This window comes from Neltuma alba, unplaced genomic scaffold, assembly GCF_004799145.2.
Source record: "Neltuma alba isolate B1F8T4 unplaced genomic scaffold, ASM479914v2 tig00000540_pilon, whole genome shotgun sequence".
Lineage (NCBI taxonomy): Eukaryota > Viridiplantae > Streptophyta > Magnoliopsida > Fabales > Fabaceae > Neltuma > Neltuma alba.
Window position 1 is genome coordinate 1 of NW_021632089.1, and position 23879 is coordinate 23879.

The following is a 23879-nucleotide window of genomic DNA, read 5'->3' on the forward strand; positions in this document are numbered from 1 at the left end:
ATTTTTAAAGGATTCATGCCTTTCCATCACACCTCTCATAGAAATTTACAGGAAGAGAGTTGCTTGGGAGGAAGAAAATTAACCTATCCATCACACCTATCATAGAAATGGTTTGGCTGCATCACACTGCTGAGGCTACAGTCATTGAGGAATATATCAAAGCTGATAGTTCATCACTAATTCTTTGGTAGCAGAATATACTAAAAATGATGATTCATAACTTTTCATGCTTTTTAAACGAAGAGGTGACAATTAGAAAGTCGTGTGTGAGAATTGCATGTTCTCCTGTTTATGCAGACGGACCTGCTTTCATTATTATGTAATTCCTTTATGAGTAGAATTAGAAAGGGACGCATACTGGGGGAAATCAGGGTGTAGATGTTTAGTCTCTACTAAGAAGTTTCTAATCTTGATTTCAATACTCATGTGAAGAAACCTTCAAGTAACCAGGATGTGTTGGCCTCTATTGATACATCTGTGCCTTATATCCCTGATTCTTCGCTGATATCCGCACCCACATCTGGAGCTGATGCTAGTAAAGAAGTGCTCTTGGAAAATGTACTGGTTAGTAGATCATCAAATGAGCGGAATATTCTTTCAGCTGGGATTGAAGAGAACAATGCAGAAGCTATTAATTCTGGTTCACTGGATGATGTCGAGAAAAACAGGCTTGTTGAAGCTGCTACAAAAATCCAGGCTGGTTTTAGGGGCTATCAGGTTATAACTTCTTATATTTCTACAATTTCCTTTCATTTCTTAAACATAATAAAACTTCTATATATTCCATGTTGTGATTTGTTCAACACGATTATAGGAATATTGTTTTATTTGTTGTAAAGGTATGCTTTCTTACTAAAGAAATCTTGACAAATGCGAGTACAACATGGTCTTTTCCATTTGAAATTTTTAAAGCATTGAGTTTTGAAGAAAAATAATTAAAAATTATTTCGTTGATGTTCTTGTGGGTGGCTAGAATGATCAATGAATAATTAAAGTGGTTTCTTTATAACTTATTTGAAGGCTCGTGAGGAATTTCAGACACTAAAAGGTGTCATACAACTGCAAGCTCTTATTCGAGGCCAGTTGGTTAGGAGGCAAGCTGTTTCCACTTTATACTGTGTGAAGGGAATTGTAAAAGTTCAAGCGCTAGTTCGCGGTCACAAGGTTCGACATTCTGATATTGGGGTCGCTGTCCTCAAAATTTTCAAGGTAAAATTCTTCAACTAAATTAATCCATGCAATGATCTGTGGGTTGTGATCCCTAACTTTCCGAGTTGACTTGCTCAACATTTCTCAAGTATTAATATGGCAAAGTGTTCTGTATCATACAGTTGGAGAATTTTGTTGGTTTAATGCGTATATTTCACGGTATAGATGAAAGCTAAATGCCAGGAATTACTTTTTCCTTTCCTCTTTGTGATACTGAATGTTCAAATTCTCTGGTTAGGATGCTAAATGTTCAAATTCTAACGGAGTAGTCACGACTACACAGGCGGAGAAGCTGCCAACCGGTCTTTTTCTTAACCAGGTAGGAACACTTTTTACAATGCCTTGCATAAGAAGAGTAAATGTACAGTTTTAGGTAATTCAAGGACCTATGGCTTATTCAAGCTAGGTAGTAAAATGTGATTATCCAGCAAATATCATTGTGGTCCATTGGGGGTTTCTTTAGTTGCTGTTAAGTGCTGCTCAGTTGAGCCTCGTGCTTGACAAATTGATGAAGTCTCTCTTTTGGCATGCATTGATATTTGTTTCTCTTGGCTTAAGTATTGATTATATGATGGGACATTTTACAGGTAAATTACCAACTTCAAACACGTTAAGTGGCTTGCTTCTTTTCTTTTTCCTGTTTTTTCTTATATACGTGATCTAGCAAAGGCAAGGGATAGATGAAAAATAATGCATGGCCTCTTTTTGATCCCGACAACCCATTTTTGTTTCCAATTTTACTTTGTAGGCGAAGATTATTTCATAAGATGATTTATCACTTGCAGCTTCTGGCCACGTCATCCTCAACAGTTCCTTTACATCTTAATTTTGGTCCTGAAGCACCAAACTTCACCTGGAAGTGGCTTGAGCGCTGGACTAAGTCAAACTTTTGGGCGCCTCCTCCCAAATCAGAGAAGAACCATGGCAAGTCCAACGAGAAAAGTGCCAATTGTCAAACGTTTGAACATAACAAGGGGAAACCCAAGAGAAGTTTCAAGAAGGCTTCTGATTTGAAAGTCGATGATGGCTCAACCTCAGGGCCAAACAATCTTAAACAGCCTGCGAAAAAGGTTTCAAGCCACCTTATGCAGTCATCACGGGAGCAACCACAAACGGAAACAAAAAACCGTATTAAGAAAACTTCGACGCAGAGTGTTTCTAGTACATCTGAGGTTGCCCCTGAGAAAAGGAAACACATCCATGGAAAACTTCCAGGTCATTCTGTTACTGATGTTTCAGAGCATCGTGCTTGCGTTTCAGCAGATAAAATGAAAAGTTTGGGAGTGTCAAAGTCACAGCAGTCTGATTTTGAAAAGAGCCTTGGGTTGCAAGAAAAAGATGAGAATGTCCACTCACACGCAAATCCTACCGCTGATTCGCAGACTAGCGTAAAGAATGGTAAAGAAGTTATTCAAGGAGATAGCGAGGACTCTAAAATTAATGGGGACCCTCAGAACTCGCTGAGAAGAGCTTCACTGCCTGCCAGTTTCAATGATCAAGATAATAACAGTTCCCATAACACTCCAAGAGTTCCTAGCTATATGGCCCCCACTGAATCTGCAAAAGCTAAGCTAAGAGCACAAGGCTCTCCTGGGTTTGCTGGTGACTTGGTAGATAAAATTGGTGTAACCAGGCGTCATTCACTTTCAACTTCATTAAATGGAAGGTTTACCTCATTTTCCCCACGAACAGAACGACTGTTAAACACAAGCAGCAGAGGAGTGATCAGGACTGACAGATCTCTGTCATTATTAAGGGATGGACCTGGTAAGATACCAAGGATATTGTATTGCCCTTTAAACCTTTCCATTTTCAGATTAGTCGTACCCCGGGGCCATGGGCTTAGTTTGACTTGTCTTTTACATAGTTATGATGGTGCTAGGTGTTACCTTTGGAAGATACATGGTCTTTATACATACATATACACACACATATGCTACTTTTGATATTTAATATTAGAGCTAATAGGAGGTTGGATTAGGTCCTAAATATAAGATCTCAATCCCAAATTTTTCTAAAATACCCCTATTGATTATATGTGTTAGGGAGGTTTAGACCAAATGGTAAATGATTAAAAAAAGTAGTTTAGAAAAGTCAACACATCTTTATTACTAATAGTCGACTTAACTAGTTTTTTTAATATTCACAAATTAGTTATCTAACTCTTATATAAAAAACTAGAGGTAGTATTAAATGGGTCTTGTTGGGGAATTCCGTACTCCTTGTTGCATTGGTGCTGAACTCTATCACTGGTCCAGTAGTTGATCAAGACTGCTAAGGCTAGTCAGCCTGTTTGAAGAAATTTCTTTTTATTGATTTAGAAGGTTGTGCTTTGCGAGTTTTATAATAAACAATGAAATTTTCATCTTAATTTCTCACTCAACGGTACTTGATTATCAATGGAGCACCAGGAAAAAATTATTCAGGGCAATTTATTAATCTCCGAATGGTAGACTTCAGAGATCTCTGCTGTTTCCACTTTTCCCTAATGACGTTCTATGATATTTTTCTCATTTGCAGAGAAGTTCATCCAACCCCAGTGGAGAAGGTGATCTTACATATTTTGTTCAGTACAAGGATACTTCAAAAGAGGTAAAGTAATATTAACTTTACACGAAAAAAATGTAAGAAGTTCTGATTAACGTAATAGTTTTACTCACTCATCTTTTTTCCTTTTGGTCATACGAACAGGAGGGCTTAATTTTCCATATTATGAGTCTCAGATATCGAAGTGTTTTGGTGGTATGTATGTCTGATTGTCTATGATTCGTAGCACATGGACTGACCTTCACTGCTTTGCCTGCATGGGTCTGTGGCGTATTTGTATCATCCATAAATGTTAAGTAGTTTTAAAATTAGCAGCAATATAGATTTAGTCCTCTAGCTATAAATAAGATTTTGGTTTGGTTTCATAATTTTATAAAGTATATTTCTAGTCCTCTAACCCTAATGGTTTTAGTCTTTAGTCATTATTATCTTGAAAAATTAAATTTGATATGTCATTATTTGATAATATTTTGTCAAAACTTAAAATTTTGGTATCGATATTTTTTTGTTATTAAAACCAATGGGATGGTGATTAGAGTATTGAAAAAAAACATTTTATAAAATTAGAGGATCAAAATGAAACTTGACGTGGAGTTAAACAATAAAAATATACTTTTGCTGTTAAAATCTGAAAATTAAGGCAATCATTTGATCGCGATTTGCTGTGTCCAGATATTTGGTAGTGATTAAGGCAAGTTATTTCCTCCAATAATAGTTTTTTTGGGAGAATTGCAATTAAGTCATGAGGAAAGAACATAATTGTTATAAAGTCTCAATAACCATTAAGCAGCTTGTAATGACAAGTTCCAAAGTAAAAAATGACAAGTTTTTACTTGTCATTGAGATTTTTTCGTAATTATTTTTTTCATGGGACTCTTGCAATTCTCCCCATTTTTTTAGCCTAGAAAGAATGAAATTTAGGTATAGGGCTCTACAATGCCATATCCCTAGTTTTTCTCCCCCGTAACTCACATGCACATTATACCCTTCGTAAAGAGTTTGAATTCAATCTCTTGCTCAAGAAAGCCTTAAAAAGAGTGCTTAATATGTCATTTGAGTTACAAGTCCCTTATAACATCATATCCTCAGTAGAGCTGCTAATAAGATTCAACCTGTCAGCTCACAAAAAACAGTATAGTAGGGTTGCCTTAAAATGAAAATTTTCAACCTATATCGTCAAACCCACAACCCGCTATGGGTTAGCTAGCTAACTTGTAATCTAACCCACATTTATTTATTTTTTAATTTAAATTTTATTAATTATTGTATATCCTATCTAAAAAATTTGAAAAATACGTAAAAATTTATTTTGTGTTTTCAATCAAGTATTTGAAGAAAAAAATATTTTATTATATTTTTTATATTGTATAAGAAAAAATATTTTAAAAATATTTTTTTAAAAATAATAACTAGCGGATTAGGGTTGGCTAAGAGTCAACCTGCCATCACATGGACCTTTCTAACCCCCACTACTTAACCTTAACCTGTTACAAGTCAACCTGCAAGTACAGTTGGCCCATATTACCACTCCTAATCTATAGGCAATACAAGAGTAAGTTTACTCTTTCAAAGGGTTTGATCACCCAGGGCCCCGTTATTAAAGTAATATGGTTAATGAATTATAAATAATTCGATTTAATGTATAGTTCGATGATCACACCTTTGTAGTTAATAACGAAGGCAAAAGTGTAAAAATACCTATTAACGTTTACTTTTGCCGAATACTATATGCTTTGCAGAGGTACAAAAAACCCATGATTGTGCAAATAAATTAATTTCATTTTTAGAAAAAAAAGACCCTATCAAATTTGATTATACTATTTAATACAAATAATTTTATGGATAATATACATGTTTGGTCCTTTAAATTTACATCAAGTTTAATTGACATTTGTCACATTTTATTTCCAATTCTCTTGTTTGCCCATACTTAATGGTCAACCTCAATAACTCATCATTTCCTCTATTTATCGGTTTTGTCAACCTCCTAATCTCTTATTCATTAGGGATCTATGGCAAACTTAAATATTAACAAGTCAAGCCCATTAGCTTCTTCTACCTCTAATCACTGCCAACCACCACGCCTCTTGATCTTAGATGTCCTTAATTTTATTTTACATCATGAAAGAATGGGTGAGATTTAGGGGAAATTTCATCACCATGTAAAATTACTAAAAATTAGGTATGCAAAACAAGTCATAGAGAATAACACCCCGCAAACAATTAAGCTAGGCAGCTAATGGGTGAGCATAAACATATAATGCCTGATAGCACATCGAACAGATATGTTTGTGTGCGTATATAGGCGCATAGTTGCCAGCACTTGCACGTACAAGATTCCATTTCATTTAACGCATGCTTCTGTTTGAGCATACTGAGAAAAGATGAAAGGTATATATTCGGGGACGCAGAATAGCATGTGGCCTTCTCAAATCTGCTTGTACGCTCTCAAAATCAAACCCGTAAGGCCAAAATCACGTCTAGGTTCATCTCTCTGCTTGCAGCCTTTACCATTCACAATATATATCCCACAAAAGCAAAAGCCCCATATCAGCATGATCATACTTAAAGTTAGTGCCAAGAAAGAGCATAAACGCATTTCATTTGGCCATTTTTTAACTGAGCAGAATCGATGACAAGGGGAATGGAAGTCCCTAATAATTTCATTAATGATCCATGCAAACACACCCTTATCATATCAATATTTCAAAAATTTGAAAAGAAACAAAACAAAACTTTAAAATTGGCTTTTATGCTACCCCTCTAATCCATAATATAAGATATTGGTTAAACTTTTTCACAAAACAAGGAATGCTAGTTAAATCATTAAATATGTTTTAATTTTTTGACTTCATGATTTAATTATTTGATGTTTTTATTTTGAGCTGGAGTGAGCTGTATTTAATAAAATTTATACCATTTTAAGTCATTTTACAACTAAACCTGTTTTTTCAATATTAATTCAAACAAATTTATTTTTACAAATTGACTTATTTACAAAAACTAAAACATAAATCACATTATATAATAACTTTTAGAGATAAGGTGTTTAAATATCCTAAAGTATCATGAAAGAGCACTTAGCACTTGAAAGCTTTTTTGGTTCTTACATACCCTGAAAGTTTTATTTCGTAGCATTTCAGTTTTGAACAATTATCTGTCATTAAGTTTAACCGTTAAAGATTTAATGGTTAAATTTAATTACGGATAACGACCAGGATATTTTTCCTATGAAAATAAACTTCCAGGACATATAAGAACCGAAAAAACTTCTAGGTGCTAGGTATTTCTTCATGGATCTTTTTAGTTTAATTAAGCATCTCATCCCTAACTTTTACCCAATCGTAAATTTTCAACAGTCAAATTGAAAACGAGTCACTTTCTTTACTGTCAATTTAAAGGAGCCCTTAACCACGTACAGCAATAACACCTTGCATAAGAGAGCACAATTCCCATTCCAGATTCTGCAAAAGTAACTCTTTTTCTCTGATATTTGCCCACGTCAAATTAGTACCAGAAAACGAAAACCGGCTATGGATACAGATATCAAATTGGAATATTGTTCTGATACAGATTCTTTCTTTGTCATCACACACTCTACATGAACTAAAGTTCCGTCCAGGTTCATCAGCCGAGAGAATACGATTATATCTCTGATGATAAATCTGCTGTTATAAATATGAGAGGTTGGCTTGTATATTTTCAACATGAAGGAAAAGAAAACACCTGAAGCTACAAGTTGAGAAGTCTATACATTGCAGGTGTTCTCCTAGAGTCCCCTTGAACACTTCATCGAGGGCTAGCAGCTTTATATTTTTATATAAAGAAAATGGATGCATGTATATATGTGTGTGTGTGTACGCCCTTGTTGAAGTGTTTGGGGGAACTCCTGGTGTCACTTGAAGCTTTAAAATTTCCATATCTGATAAGATTGCATCATTAGCCATCTCTGATGACCTTCTGGTTTATATCATAGCAGTTTTACATGATTATATGATAATTAGGGTAATTTATATTGTTTCTTTCTATTATTAGATATATACTACCTCTGTTTTTTAATATCAAACATTGTTTGACTTTTATTTTAATTCTAAATATAAGACCTTAATTCACTTTGTCTATCATATCATACATTTTTTTCCAAGGTAGTTCTTCTAATAGTGATAGTTCTATCCAATATATTTGATTAGTAAAGATATTTTAGAAAATACAATACCTATTTATTACAGGTAACTAACTTAATTTATTTTTTTAATCTACTCAAATTAATTAACTAACTTTTATATTAAAGACCAGATGTAGTATTGTGTAACACTTAACCCTCCTATATACTAATAAGGTTAATATAAAGACTGTAGACCACTACAACCAGGTTTCCATCTTGGGAAAAACTGAAACCAACTTTTTTAAAAATAATTTTCAAAACCAATTTCAGTACAAGATATGAACCTGTAAACAATATTGGAATTCACTATTTAGAAATTCATAGCTTTCAAAAATCCTAACTAGTGATTCACTTTCAACCATGTCTTCAACTTAGTAATAATAAGAGAGCTGGGATGATTTTACACTAATAGGTCCCAACCCACGGATAATAAACTTATATATAGGCTTGGTGCCATTAATATGTTTAAATGTAACAGCCATCCCAATCGATGGCGCTTACTTGCGTCTTGCAGAGTGCATGCCTCATTATGGAGAATACAAAAGTATTTATATGGAGAATACAAAAGTATTTATATATATATATATATATATTTATTAACAGGTATTTGATACTAGCCAAAATAATTATAATATAAATATAATTAGATAATCAGCATATTTATACAAAAAGAAGCAGACATTCTTGCTCTTCCCATAGTCCACCTTCCACCTTCTTCTCTTGCTACTTCCTTGCCTTTGCTACTATTGGACTTGGATGTATCACATGTAAGAGATGGTGAAATTTTGGAGAATTCCCATAGTAGTAATTTTCATCAAACAAAACATGCATATCACATAAAGCACACAAAAAAAGTTAAAGTATGATAAATCCCTATTTTAATATATTATTTGATATCTTTTTGAGAATATTTATCAATTAAAATGGGATAATTTGCATTGATTGTGGATATTTTGAATTAAATATTCATTGCATGAAATTGGAGATTTAAAAAGAAATCTTATCATATTTTTCATCTCCTTTTAAATAATTAATTTTGGGTTTTATGATAGTATCTTAATTTATCTTTTGCAATAGTATCTTAATTTATCTTTGGCAAGCCTCAAAAAAAGGAAATAAAGATAAAAGGAAAGCTGAAAAAAAAGAAGGGAAATTAGAGAGGCAACCAACTTGGACATCAAGGCATCATATTATTATATTACTTGTATGTTTAGTATTGATTGAGGGCTGCAGAGAGAACACGCATATATACACAATACCAATTTTGAGAATTTTCATTCACGCACAATCATACGCAGCCGCACACATAGCATTCTTCAATTTCTCACCTCCAGTTTTCATCTCTTTTCCTTCGGTGAGTGCCGCAACCCAACCCTTCTCTACCTCCAGCACCATTGACGCAAATAACTCCATTATTCTTTGTTTCTTTCAGCAGAAATCTTTCACACCCACTTTTCCTCCATAGATTCTCATTGCTTCAAACATATTGTGAATTCTTCTGGAGCCACGAGAGGCTAATTCCATTATACTTCTTGGAGATGGAAGAGTAGCTTGAGTTTAGAGCTTTAACTAGGGGAGTATTTAGTTTTCCAATTAATTTTCTCTTGGATTTTATTAGATTTTTCCCGTGTTAGGAATATTTTTATTTTGATTGGAGATTGAGATTATGAGTTATAATTTCTATTAATTAGATTTTTTTTTCAGTTTAATTTGAGTTGTATTATTTGGGATTAGAATTTATATATATTTCCTTTACATTCATTGAAATTATTTTACCTGGCGTGTTGTTGGATTTTATGATTGAAATGCATTGCAATTGAGTGTTTCCATGATTATTCTTTGGGAGGAAACAAGTTTTATTAGCTCAATTTAAATTGAACATCAAGTGATTTTTAAAAGTGACTTAATAATTTAATTACTATCTAGCGTGTAGAGTAGTTAAGTATTAAGTTTAATTGACCCAAACCGTGTTTGGATTTGCTTTTTAAGTTAGTGTATTATTTTACTCCCATGTTTTTATTAAGCAAGGATAGTTACATTCTATTTTCAAGAAGCATTCTTGTCACTGATTTCTTAAAATCCAAATATGCATTTTTCATTCTCTCTTTTTATTAAAAATACCAAAAAAAGTAGTTTATATTTATTTCTTTATTTTCATAATTAGATTTATAAAAAGAAAAAAAATTCCATTTTCAAACATCTCCTTTTTAATGTTTTTGTCACTTAGTTAACTTATGAATTAATAAAAAAACTCCTCAAAAGACTTGACCAAAGCTGTACTTTACTGTATAATTTGATTTTATTTTGATTTAACTTCAAAGCAACTAAAAAGGTTCAAATCAAAGTGGAGCATGACCTTGCAAGCTAATGTAGCTAAGCATTTATGCGCAATGACAGATAGATAAGCTAGATAAATAATGCGCAAATAATTAGCAGATATTACTCAATGTCTATCAGCTACAATGATCACGACTAGTTAATTTAAGCAAGGAATTAAAGATTATATGTTCTTATACTTTAAACAACAACATGGCACAAACATACATACAGAAATCATACACAAGTGTAAGTTATGAAAGAACTTCTACCTGGTTCACTTATTTCCAACTCAAACCTTACCAATTTTTTTTTTTTTTTGGCTTTTGCTTCCTTTATAGACTTGAGCAAATATCAAAACCTAACATATTCATAACGGCAGATTAACACGTGATCTAATTATAATTTATAAAATAACTTTCTTTAAAGTCTATTTCCTTAAATTCTTCCTTTACTTAATAGGTGGTCATCCTGAAACAATTTTTCTTGTTCATAATATAACCTTCAAAAGATTTCCTTTCTTTTGAATATCCAAATAGTTACCTTATTTAGTAACCGGTTATCTTTATCAAAAACATTATCTCTATCTATTTATATTTGAGGACAAATAATGAGCTCCTCATACTTAGTCATTTTAATCTTATTGAAATTAAATCAATTAAACTTCAATCCTACTTTTACCAAGTTGACCGAGACACATGTAGGAAGGCATATATTTTCATAATCTAAATACCTACAATATCTTACATCCAGTGCAAATTCCCACGAAAATCAAATATATAACTTCTCTATTTAACTACCTACTTAAATCTGGAAATTTTCCAGATTTAAAACAGTGCTTAAGTCATCATATTAAATTCTAATATCATGCATTTTTTGCTGGAAGATACCCTTAGAACAACAAGCTCCTTGCAAACTTTCAGCTTCCAAAGTTCCGAAGCCATAGGCCTTTAATTTCATAAATTCCTATAACTCTTTTAACATTTATTTAATTAACATAAAAAAATTCTATCCTTCCAATTAAAAAGGTTCCTAATAGCAACACTATCAACAATTCAAAGCATCAATCAGTGAGATATATACCGTTCTCAACTTCCATATTTGAACTCCCACATGTAATACCTCATATATATGCACCCTTTTAATTCTTATACACAAACTACTATTTCATTTAAACATCTAATCCCTTTTATTCCCTTGAGCAACTTTAACCTCAAATCTGAAAAATGTTTCTATTCAACTCCTCATTTAACATTCTAAAACAATTTCTTGGCATCAAGAAACATAAAACAGCAGCATCAAATTAGTTACCAGCTCAAGCACATTTAAACCATCATCTTTGAATCCTTGGACCCACTTTTGCTCATCTGAAAGAAGACCCGCTCTTTATACAGCAACAGCTAAATATACATTTATATTTATCTATCTTATATTATTTGAACGTCTCATTATTCTCCTTAATTTCCTTACATTTGAAACAGTAACCATCCGTTTTTCTTAATTCCATAAAATGTCCAGATCAAGAACAATGTTTAAATTATCATATCTAAAGTGTCTACACTTAGTTACCATCTAAAATAATTTTTAACACTTAAAAACATCTAACAGTATGCTTCACGTTGGTACTTAGCTTCAAATTTCAGCCATCAAATCATAACATCACGCGCACACACACACACACACACACAAACATAAATGCGCTAACACAGCCCCAAGATCCTCTTATACGAGCTTAATGCGTGGCCCATACCAGCCTCCTCTATTCTCCGTTCATGTTTTGGGTAGCTAGGAAATTTTTTTGGATTTAGTACAATGCAACCGAAGCATACACACACACACACACACACACGTTACCTCTTGTTAATTCCAAGAACTAATTCAAGTCAGCCATGGCAACCATGTATCTATATGTATAAGCTTCAATTCTCCCTTTTCATGTAAATCCCAGAATCATCATCACACATTTAACACATCTAGGTGACGATATATATATATATATATATACTGCTCCTCTTCCTACTCAGAAATTTGTTAGCACCTGGAAGCAATAAGAAATCAGATTTCCAAAACAAGTAAACCAGATTCAAACAACCAGAAAACAAAGAAGTAAATCAACATGCATCTCCACATTCATGTATTGCATTTTTCCTATCTCCTAACACCACATATTCGACGCCTTGCAACCAGAAACATCATACTCTGTTCGGAAAATCATAAAACAGAGACAACAGCAACATGCAAGCACAAAAACTACTTCTACACGCTTCAATCTTGCCATAGAACATGAATTCACCAATCCTTCTCTCCTTTCCTTTACTTTCTCTCACTACCCCATCACTCTCTCTCTCTACAATCACCGCCAACAACAGCACTAAACCAGAAGAATGAAGACGGAATGAGACTCAAAAGGCTCACCTGAGTCTGAAACTCTGTTTACATGCAAGAATCCGACCACCGATCACGCACCTCCGTCACCTCCTTGTTGCCTCAGTCTCTCCCTCGCTTTTCTCTCGGTGTGCAGAGGAAAACTAATTTCCTTTTCATATGGATTCTTTGTTTAGCAAAGCTGTTTAGAAATTTCTGAGCATTTAAGCGGCTCTCTTCTACCTCATAATCTCTTATAATTTCTTGGGATACCTAGTAAATTTTCTCAGAATTTAATTTTTCTTAAAAGTATTTATTTAGAATTTTCCAAATAAAAGACTTTAATTTAGCCTAATTCACTCAAATTCTTTTATAATTTTTATAGGGGTAATTTGGGTATAAAACCATTTATACACTGTCGCATAATTCTCAAGATACATTATCCCTATTTTTCCTCATTTTTTTGAGCCTCAAAAATATTTTTTCATAATTAATTTTAACTAATTTTTTCTTAATTAGTCAAACTTTTAAAACTAATTAGAAATTTATATTAAATACTTCCTATCAAAATTCTTCCTTCTAAAAATTAATATAGTGTCCAGAGGCTTTCCTCTAATTTTCATGATTATTCCATAATTTTTAGGAACTTCTAACGTATTTCCAAAATTTCATAATCTTGCCCGTAGCTTTTATGGAATTGTTCTTTTGTCCCAACACTAATATACATTTTAGGAATTATGTCCTTCTATTTCCTCCTATTATTTTGACCCATAAATGCCTAGGAATATCTTTACTCCTATTTATCATATTACTAGATGTGACATTTCTCCCTCCAAAATAAATTTTGTCCTCGAAACTTAAAGCGTCCCTTATGGGAAAAGTTCAGGATACTTTTCCTTCATTTTAGTTTTTATCTCCCATATAGCTTCTTCCATAAAAGACCTCTCTAAACAACTTTGACCAGTAGAATCTGCTTGTTTATTGGCTGCTTGACCTTTTAATCAATGATTTGCTCTAGTCCGATCTCGAAAGACAGGTTGTCTTAGAGCACGATGTCATCATATCTTATGACATGAGTTGTGTCTAGGTGGTACTTTTTTAGTTGGGAGACATGGAAGACATCATGAATTTGGCTCAAATTTAGGGGAAAGGCCAACTTATAAGCTATTGGTCCAGCTTTGGAAAGGTTTTGGAGTGGTCCCACATACCTTTGATTCAACTTCTTAATCTTTAGGGATCGACCTACTCTCATCATTGGCAACACTTTGAGAAATACAAGATCCCCAATTTCAAACTCTAACAATCTCCTTCTAGTATTTGTGTAGCTCTTCTATCTACATTGAGCTGTTAAGAGCCTTTATTTGTTGGGAGGTTTGATCCACTAAATCAGGACCATAAATCCTTCTTTCACTTAGCTCAGTCCAACATAAGGGAGATCTATATTTCCTCTTATAAAGTGCTTCGTATGGCGCCATTCAAATACTTGAATGAAAACTATTGTTGTAGGCGAATTTGGCTAATGGTAAGTACATATCTTAATTACCACCAAAATCGAGTATACATACTCACAACATATCCTTTAACATCTAAATTGTTCTTTCTATCTACCTATCAGTTTGCAGATGATAGGCTATGCTGAACCTGAAAGTAGTGTCCATTTGTTTTTGTAAGGACCTCCAAAACTTTAGAAGTAAATCTTAGGTCTCTGTCTGAAACAATAGTACTTGGGACACTATGCAGCCTAACAATCTCCTTGATATAAAGTCTTGCTAACTTTTCCAGAGGATCTTTAACATTCACGGTGAGGAAATATGCTGACTTGGTTAATCGGTCCACTATGACCTATATCGCATCGTGCTTAGCCAATGTCATTGAATGTAAAGCTTAGAGCTCCAAGGGATGATAACTGCTATATTATTCAAATTGACTCTAAACCCTCTGAAAACTGCTTTGTTAGTAAAAATGAAGAAAATTGGCTTTAGCATAAACATCTTGCTCATGTTAATATGAATCAGCTTTCAAAATTAACAAAAAGAGATTTAGTCATTGGTTTACCAAAAATATAGTTTGAACATGATATTATCTATGATGCTTGTCAAAAAAGTAAACAAACAAAGTCCACGTTTAAATCAAAGAAGACAGTCTTGACTGAGAGACCACTCTAAATGCTCCATATTGATTTGGTTGGTCTATCGAGAGTCCAGAGTTTCAGTGGAAACTTGTATACTCTTGTAATAGTTAATGACTATTCAAGATTCATCTGGACTCTGTTTCTTTCCTCCAAAGATGAGACATTTAGTGCTTTTATTATTTTTGCCAAAAAGGTCCAAAATGAGAAAGGCATCTCTATTGTGTCAATCAAGACTGATCATGGAAGAGAATTTGAGAACAATGAATTCGCTAACTACAGTGATGAACATGGGATTGATCACAACTTCTCAACACTAAGAACTCCTCAACAGAATGGAGTTGTAGAAAGAAAGAACAGAGTGCTCACAGAGATGGCCAGAGCAATGCTGAATGAAAAAGGCATCTCTCAAGTGTTCTAGGTAGAAGCCATGAGTATGGCATGCTACATCTCCAACAGAGCATATATTAGAACGTTGCTTGGAAAGACTCCCTATGAGTTATACAAGGGAAGGAAGCCTAACTTAGTTCATCTGAAGATTTCTAGAAGCAAATGCTACATCTACAACAACAATAGAGAAAATCTTGATAAATTTGATCTTAAAGCTGATGAAGGTTTATTTCTAGGTTATTCATATCACAGTAAAGCTTACAAGGTTTTTAACAAGAGAACTTTTACTATTAAAGAGTCAATTCATGTTGTGTTTGTTGAAACTGAGTTGATTTCAAAACCTCTAGATGATGACGTTGAGATTGTTCAAAGTTTTGAAAAATTAAGTTTAAACAAGTCTTCAAGCAAAACGCTTGCTATAGAAAATGATGAAAATAAAGATGATTCAATAGAAACATTTTCTCAAGGAAATCTAGATCAACTTAAGGCTTGGAGACATAACAAAAACCATCCTTTGGAACAAGTCATTGGTGAAGTCAATAAAGGGATCAAAACCTAAAGACAAGTGTTCAATATGGTTCGTTTCTCTGCATTTGTTTCAAACATTGAACTAACCAATATTGATGAAGATCTATTCGACAAATTCTGGATAGTAGCAATGTAGGAAAAGCTGAACCAATTTGAGAGGAATCAGGTTGGGACTTGGTACCTAGACCGAATGACCATCCAGTCATCAGCACCAAATGGGTATTCAAGAGTAAGCTCGATGAATTTGGACAAATCATCAGAAACAAAGCCAGATTAGTGGTAAAAGGCTATAATCAGGAAGAAGGTATTGATTACAAGGAAACATATGCTCTAGTAGCTAGATTGGAAGCCATACGAGTGCTCTTAGCTTTTGCCTGCATAAAAGATTTTAAACTATATCAAATGGATGTTAAAAGTGCATTTTTGAATGGTTACATTATGTAAGAAGTTTTCATTGAACAACCCCCTATTTTTGGAGACCCAAATCTTCCTGATCATGTTTACAAATTGAAAAAGGCCTTATATGATTTAAAACAAGCACCTAGAGCATGGTATGAACAACTTAGCACTTTTCTGATAGAAAAAGGTTTTGAACGAGGCAAAGTGGATGCAACACTCCTTATAAAAGAAATAAGAAAGAGCTTTTAATTATTCAAATTTATGTGGATGATATTATATTCGGTGCTACTAATAAGGATCTCTGTTGAGAGTTTTCTAAGTTAATGCGGGGTGAATTCGAGATGTCAATGATGGAGGAATTGAATTTCTTCCTGGGATTGCAAATCAAATAGAAGAAAAACAAAATATTCATATCTCAGACAAAGTATCTCAAAGAACTTCTAAAAAAGTATGGTTTGGAACATGCAAAGAGTGTAAAAACTCACATAAGTTCAACCATATCTCTAGACATAGATGAGAAAGGCAAAGATGTGAATCATTACTCTACCTCACGGCAAGTAGACCAAACATTCAGTTTAGTATGGGAATACGTGCTAGATATCAATCAGCTTCCAAGGAATCACATGAAGAAGCCGTCAAGAGAATCGTTAGATATCTTGTTGGAACATCAAATTTGGGAATAATCTAAAGAAAGGAGCAGAATATCTAATAGGATACTAAGATGCTAATCACGGAGGATACAAAACAGACAAGAAAAGCACCAGTGGACAATGCCAATTTCTGGGGGGATGCCTTGTTTCGTGGTCTAGCACGAAACAAAACACTGTGGCTATATCCTCTACAGAATTAGAATATGTTGCCACTGCTAGCTGTTGTGCTCAGATCCCATGGGTAAAACAGTAACTACAAGACTTGGGAATCAAATTGAAGGAAATCCCAATCTTGTGTGACAACACGAGCATAATCAGCCTATCCAAGAATCCAGTTCATCATGCCTGAACCAAACATATTGATGTTCTACATTACTTCATTTGGGATCATGTTCAAAAGAAAGATGTGAAGGTAAAATTTATGCCCACTGAATATTAGATAACAAACATATTCATAAAGCCTCTCGACCAACAAAAATTCAATTACGTCAGAAGAGAATTGGTAATGGTAAATCCTAATAAGTTATAAGAAATCTTACATTACTTCTTTAGTTTGAGTATTTAGATTTAATGCTTTGATGATTAGAAAGCTAACTTAAGTATCAGAGTTGATAAAAATTTGTTTTGTAGGAAACTCTGTTCAGATGCTAAAAAATAGAGGTGAACAGAGTGGGGGTTGATCGATAAAAGCATCGATAATCATGCCTTGAAGATGACTCAATTTATCGATCACCTGATTGATAAATTCAAGTTATTGATCAACTCATCGATCAACAAAGCATATGGAAGCAAAATGGAAATAACGAGGAGCAAAATTATGGATGAAGTGATCGATCATCAAATTATTGAACACTTGATCGATTAACGGAGCAAGGAAGTTCAACGTAAAGGCAAAAAAAGGGTAAGGTTTATCGATCACATGATTGAAAAACTTAGATAAGTATGTGTTTTACTATAAAATTATCAATAATATGTTTGATCACTACTTGTTTGATAATATGATTGATAATAGTTCATTGTATTCTTATTGTTCTTAAAAAATTATTGATTACATGATTGATCATGACCTTATTGATAACTTGATTGATCATTTTTGACTTTATAACATTCAGAATTTAAAACTCTCTTGTCAGTTTTGAGAACTCTAACTCAATAAACCGTCGTCCCTGTTTCTTCGCAATGGTCAAAAATCTCACTATTCTATTAAATCTCTCACTAGTCATCACTCAAAAACATCTTCTAAGTCCTTTCGATCACTCCTAACCTCTTTAATCTGACAAATCATTGAACACATCTCCAAAATCCTCTTCTGTACCGAAAATGGCAAGAGTTAAGCAAGTAGATGGTGACCAAGAAGAAAGCTCTGAAAAGCAAGTTCAATCCAAGGAAACTACTTCCTCGACTACCAAGAAGAGATATAGACCCAAAGTGAGGCAAGAAACATCGAAGAAAAAAGGAGTACAAAAAATCAGAGAAAGCTGGACAGTGAGCTCTGAACAACAAACTCCACAAAGGAAATCCCCTCGCTCAAAATCAAAGCTGCTAGTAGTCATTGAAGAATCAGAAACAGAATCTGACAATGAGATTTCAATTTAGAAAGCTGTGGACATAGCATTAAACATCCCAGTACTCGGACAACCAAGACACAAGAACAAAGAACCAGTGAGGGTGGGTCTCCACAAATTCTTGCTCAAGGTACTCCATCTCAATCATCTACTAAGTTTTCAGTTGGAAACCTAGATAAAGATGTGAATATGCTCAAGTTTTATGTAGACTTTGCAACTCAAAAATTCTGTCATATGGTTTCTATGAATTTGGAAAGCCTAAAAAACAATGAAAAAATCAAATTGGACTTGAGTGACCCTTTAGACTACTATTCAAATTGGCTGAGCATCAGTGGAGAATATTGCCTTAAGGTTGTTAAAAGATTCTACTATAACATGGAATTAATTGAAGAATATTAAGAAGAAGATAATCTGGTGAACAATTGCCTAACAATAAAACTTAGAGGCAGAACCATTACACTCACTTGTGTAAAGATAAATGAGCTCCTGGGAACTCAAGAACATGTCAGAGGACCAAACATAAATGATATAAAAGCTTATAAGATTCTAATGCAGAGTAAAAATTATCTTAGAGAACTGAATTTCCCTTCAAAGCAAATGTGTGATTAAATCTAGCAGCTTCTCTCATTTGAATCAAGATGATTACATCTTACTCTCCAGAATTATTAGTGGAGAGAAAATCAATATTAGGGCTCTGATTTATAGTGAAATGAAAGATTTCACGATTAACAAGTCGAAATCCACCCCCATTCCCTATCCTCAATTGGCCTCATACTTCCTCTAGGTGCATAACATTACACATTTGGAGCTTGGGGAAGTCAAAGAAAAGATTCTTGTCTTTGGTATCAATCAAGTCAACAAATGAGGATACTAATGCCCTTTCAACCTTCACAAAAATTGGCACATAAAGAGAAAGAAAAACAGCCAGTAGCAAGCACTTCCAGAGCTCAAGATGAAGCTGAGTCTACTACAAACCCTACTCAAACTTTTGGACCCTCATTTTATGGAAATACACTTAGAGAATTATTCCAGTCAGAGCTTTAGGAATTTGAAAGAAGGGTGTATGCCACTATAAAGGATTATAGGACAATCTCGGATAAAAAGTTTAAAGGGTCGTGTACTATCTTGAATCTTCATAGACAGGTCATGGCAATACTAGAAAAGGAGATGTCTCAAAAGTTTGATTCTGTGGAGAAGGGAATCAGGAAGCTTAAAGGCTTGGTCACCTCACTCTGTGCTAATTTCTCAGCTCCCAACACCTCATTCAGTTTTAAGGATCTCCTTTCCCATCCACCCTCTCCTCTACACACTAATCCTACTCCTACTGTCCCTGCTTTTACATCTTCTATCCCACCTTCAGTTTCCCAGACCATTCCTCCTTCTACTATACTTGCCCTCATTCTAGTCCCTTAGGTTACTCACTCTCCTCTACTACCACCTATATCTCAAGCCCTCTCTCCTATTTCCCAACTTCCTCCTCTCTCTATCCCTTTTACCTTACCTTCATTTTCTTCTCCTTCTACTTCCTCCATTAATACTGACAAAAAGGGAGAGAAGAATGGGTCTGACCTTAGGCTATATTTATGTTTGTTTCTGTTTTCAATCTTTTTGTATTCTGATGCTTATGTATTTTGACATTCTGATGATTTTCTGATCTTATTGCACTTTGCTGTATACATTTTGATGATTATCAGAGTTATCAATTTTTGGTTTATTAGTTTATGGACAATTTCTTTACTATTAGTTTATAACTGTTGAATTCTAATCTTTTGAATTATGCTGAATTATCTAAATATCATTTATTTTTTCTTATGTTTTGTCATCATCAAAAAGGGGAAGAATGTTAAATTTAAAGGTTTTGATGATAACAAAATGAGCTTTTCTGTTTCTCTGAGAAATTGTCAAGTTAATCGATCAAATGTTCAATCACTAGTTAATCGAACAATTGTCAGATAAATGCTAGTTCTTTTTTAATCATTTACTGTTAAGCTTGATCGATAATGTGTTAGATAATTCAAATTTATGTATTGATTGATCATTGATAGCACTAGTTAAGTGTAAGATGTTGCAGCAAATTATCAATCATTTAATAGATAATTTATTGATCGATAAACTATCAGGAAAAGTTATAACTACCACGAGTATAACATAATGTTTATTGATCACCTGATTGATCATGAGGTAATCGATGAAGACTCAGATAACTGGTAAAGTTTCCTTGACTTAATTATTATGTTGAATAGTTCTTGTATTATCGATCACTTTATCAATCATTATTTTATTGATGACTTATTTGAACATTATGTGTCAAATCATATTTGGTTAATCGATAATGTGTTCTGTCAAAATATTCTGTGTTATTTTGCAAAACAAGTTTTTCACGGTTCATGATCGATCATCCTTTTATTGATAATATGATCGATCATCGTGGTCTTTACATCATCTTTTCATATCACGTGTTCAATCAAAACATTACTTTGGTTTTTCTAAAAACAAACTTTTTATAGTCATTTATCGATCACTTAATCAATTAATTATTAATCAATCATTTAATTGATCACAACTCATCCTTATGCATCACTGTTAAAAGTATTCTTTGAACCTCGTTTTGATCACTTATTCAATCAACCCTTTATCAAAGAAGTGTTCAATCATCATAACTTGAAAATGATATTCACTCTAGCTTAGCTTGATCAATCATATGATCAATCAAATGATTTTCGATCATCTATTTGATTAATGCATTATTTCATCATTCAAAAAGTTCTTCACAATGATTCTTCATAAACCATATGTTCATTATATCTTCAAGCTTTTCTCAGCCTTCCTTAATCATATAATTCTTTTTTTTAAAATACAAAGACATGCAAATTTAGAGGAAATTAGCCTTGCACAAAATACAAAAGTATTTTACTTGCTAAAGAACACTCTATGTGTATTTAATCATTTATCGATCACTTGTTCTATCATTATTTGATCTATAAATTACTCGATAAATGCTTGTATCTATTAAGTCTATTTCTCTTGTAATTAATCGATAATATGATCGATTAAAGGATTATTGATCAAGACATCGATCAAGTAAGTTCATATTACTTTTTAGTATCTGTTGATTGATTCCATGTCTTCCCAACTATTATATCAATGCCAAGAATCATCACTTCTTATTACTCATTCCTATTTTATTAAAGAAGGAAACTTACTTGTGCCAAGAGACTTCTGCAGATTACAAAGTGGAACGGTTATTTTATAGCCTTTAACTTACTGTGTTAGAAGCATTAATGGTGAACTACCATTATAACTGCCGAACACACGCAAGTGATCTTCCAACAGCTAGAAGCTCTTTAGTCTAACAGATAACTAAAATACTCCAACTATAAAAGGCGTGAAGAGTATTAAATGAGGAATTGAATATGCGAGCTACCGTCTATTAAAAATCTACTATTGCTTTCAATACTCTGTTTTACCAAACTTCAGTATTTATCATTCATATACTTTGTAAGAGAGTTTGATATATCTTTCTTTACTTAATTCTGAGAGTACCTCAAGAGTGTGTCCTATTGAGGGGATTGTAACCTTACGGATAGTAAGGGGGAGTGATTGAGAGGTTCAATTACTGTACTGAGGCACTAAAAGCCCGTTTAATCTTGGGGATATAGTGGAAATCTCAGGAGCGCTTTAAGGACTAAATGTAGGTCAAGTGGTTGAGACCGAACCAGTATAAACTCTGTGTAAAATCCTTTACCTCAAAACATTATAAACTCGTCATAAAATCACTACTATGGTAGAAAAGGAAAGCTGTTACAACAAACTACCATAGTAGAAAGAAATTTGCATAAGTTTTGAAATTAACATTTAAACTCGGTTCAAACTCAAACTCTGTTGCATGCAACTAAAATCGTTCATTTACATCCACGGGGCCTCCGAGCCTCCGGCCCGGGTAACAAAAGACATCACATCAGCCCATCCAAATGGTTTTTAACAAAATAAATCAGAGTTTCATAAGACACTAGAAATGGCCTCCGGCCAACCAAAATAAGGAGATAACATTCCCTCCAGTTTACAATAAGGTCGGGTAATCAAAATATTTCAAAAGGGATCCTAAATGTGGCAATATATACTAGCCATACATATACAAGGGCTAGAGGCCTAAAGCTAACCAAGCTCAAGCCTCTGCATTTCTTCCCGATGGCACACGCCTAGAGTCTTCACCTGAAGGCATTGTAAACCACGGGGTGAGACAAACGTCCCAGTAACCAACATTTCCAATTCAAGGTACTACTAAATAGGTGCTCGTGAGGTGTCAAATGAGGCAGTTCACAAGTAATATTATAAATGATAGCCACAACAAATCATGCAAGTGCAATGATGCAATCCCATCAACCATATCCCTCACTTTGGGGAATTTTCAAGAGCCGAACTCGGCCTATCCCTCACTAGGGGGGACGTAAGGAGCCATAAAAGGCCTATCCCTCACTCTGGGGGACGTAAAGAGCCAACCATCATGCATTAATAGAGGCTTTACCACGTGGTAGTAACAATCAAAACTCTCACCAATTCCCAATTCATGCATCATGCTCAAACCGTAATCAAAGAGTAAATGATCATTTCACAATTAACTTCTTTCAGTGGCCTATCTTTCACAAGTTCCAGATTCAATCAATATCAATTTAAACCCCACAAGACGGTTTTCCTTTTCAATATACAACATACACTTTGAACACAGTTGTTACTCGGAGCACAAAACATAAATCCACTCACAATACCACAAAAGCATGTACAAAGGATTGGAAAGTGGTTACCTCTCGCCTGAGTAAGGAATAACAAACCAACAACACGGCCCAGTGCACCAACAAGGCTCACAACCGGTCTACACAAGCACACAACCAACAAATATTAGCTTTCAACTAATAATGTGGCCAAAACAACACTTGGGGACACAAAATTCCTAGCTCCGACCACAACTCTACCCAACTAAAAAGGGTATAACCATCAAGGCAACATTCCAAGGTCATAAAAATCCATTAAAACCTTAATTCCTTTCCAAACATCAATTAAAACTCATAATCTCAAGGACCCACTATAGGAATTCAACACCCAAACATCCCATTTGAACAATTGAAGTCTTAACAACATTTTAAACCGATTAAACATCCAATTTAACCCTCCTTAAAATAACCCAAATCACAAAACTCAAAATCAACCTCCACATTATCATCCTCAATCACAAACCTCCCATTTCCATAAACCCTAATTTCAAAAACTCAAAGTTCTTCAAATCCAAGAAAACTGCACCGATTAAATACTTAGACTAACCCAAAGCAATCAATTAAACTCAAAACAATCGGTCAAAAACCTCAATTCCATAACAACATAGAAAACTCTAGGGTTTCACCATAAATCCTCAGAAACTCCAGGTAAGAAAGTAGATTAGAGGTTAAAATCACTTACTTGAGGTAATGGATCCTTAAAAATGCCCCTTCCAAGCCAAAAATTCAAAACCCTAGTAGAGCCTCTATCTCTTCTCTTCCTTCAGATTTTCTAATTTTCGCACATCTGACCCCTTCAGTGACTATATAGATTCGACCCTTTCGCCGCTGCGAATCCGGAACTTCGCC

At 33.9% G+C, this 23879-nt stretch overlaps 1 protein-coding gene across 1 annotated transcript; it reads left to right on the top strand.

Annotated features, from left to right (window-relative positions):
- Positions 1-400: 400 nt before the first annotated feature.
- On the top strand, positions 401-4235 carry LOC114740358 (protein IQ-DOMAIN 31-like; the record flags this gene model as incomplete). Its single annotated transcript, XM_028928506.1, has 6 exons — positions 401-717; positions 1021-1209; positions 1448-1528; positions 1995-2976; positions 3730-3801; positions 3901-4235. Coding segments are annotated over 5 exons (1601 nt in total), but the record flags the coding sequence as incomplete, so codon positions are not given.
- Between the last annotated feature and the right edge of the window lie 19644 nt (positions 4236-23879).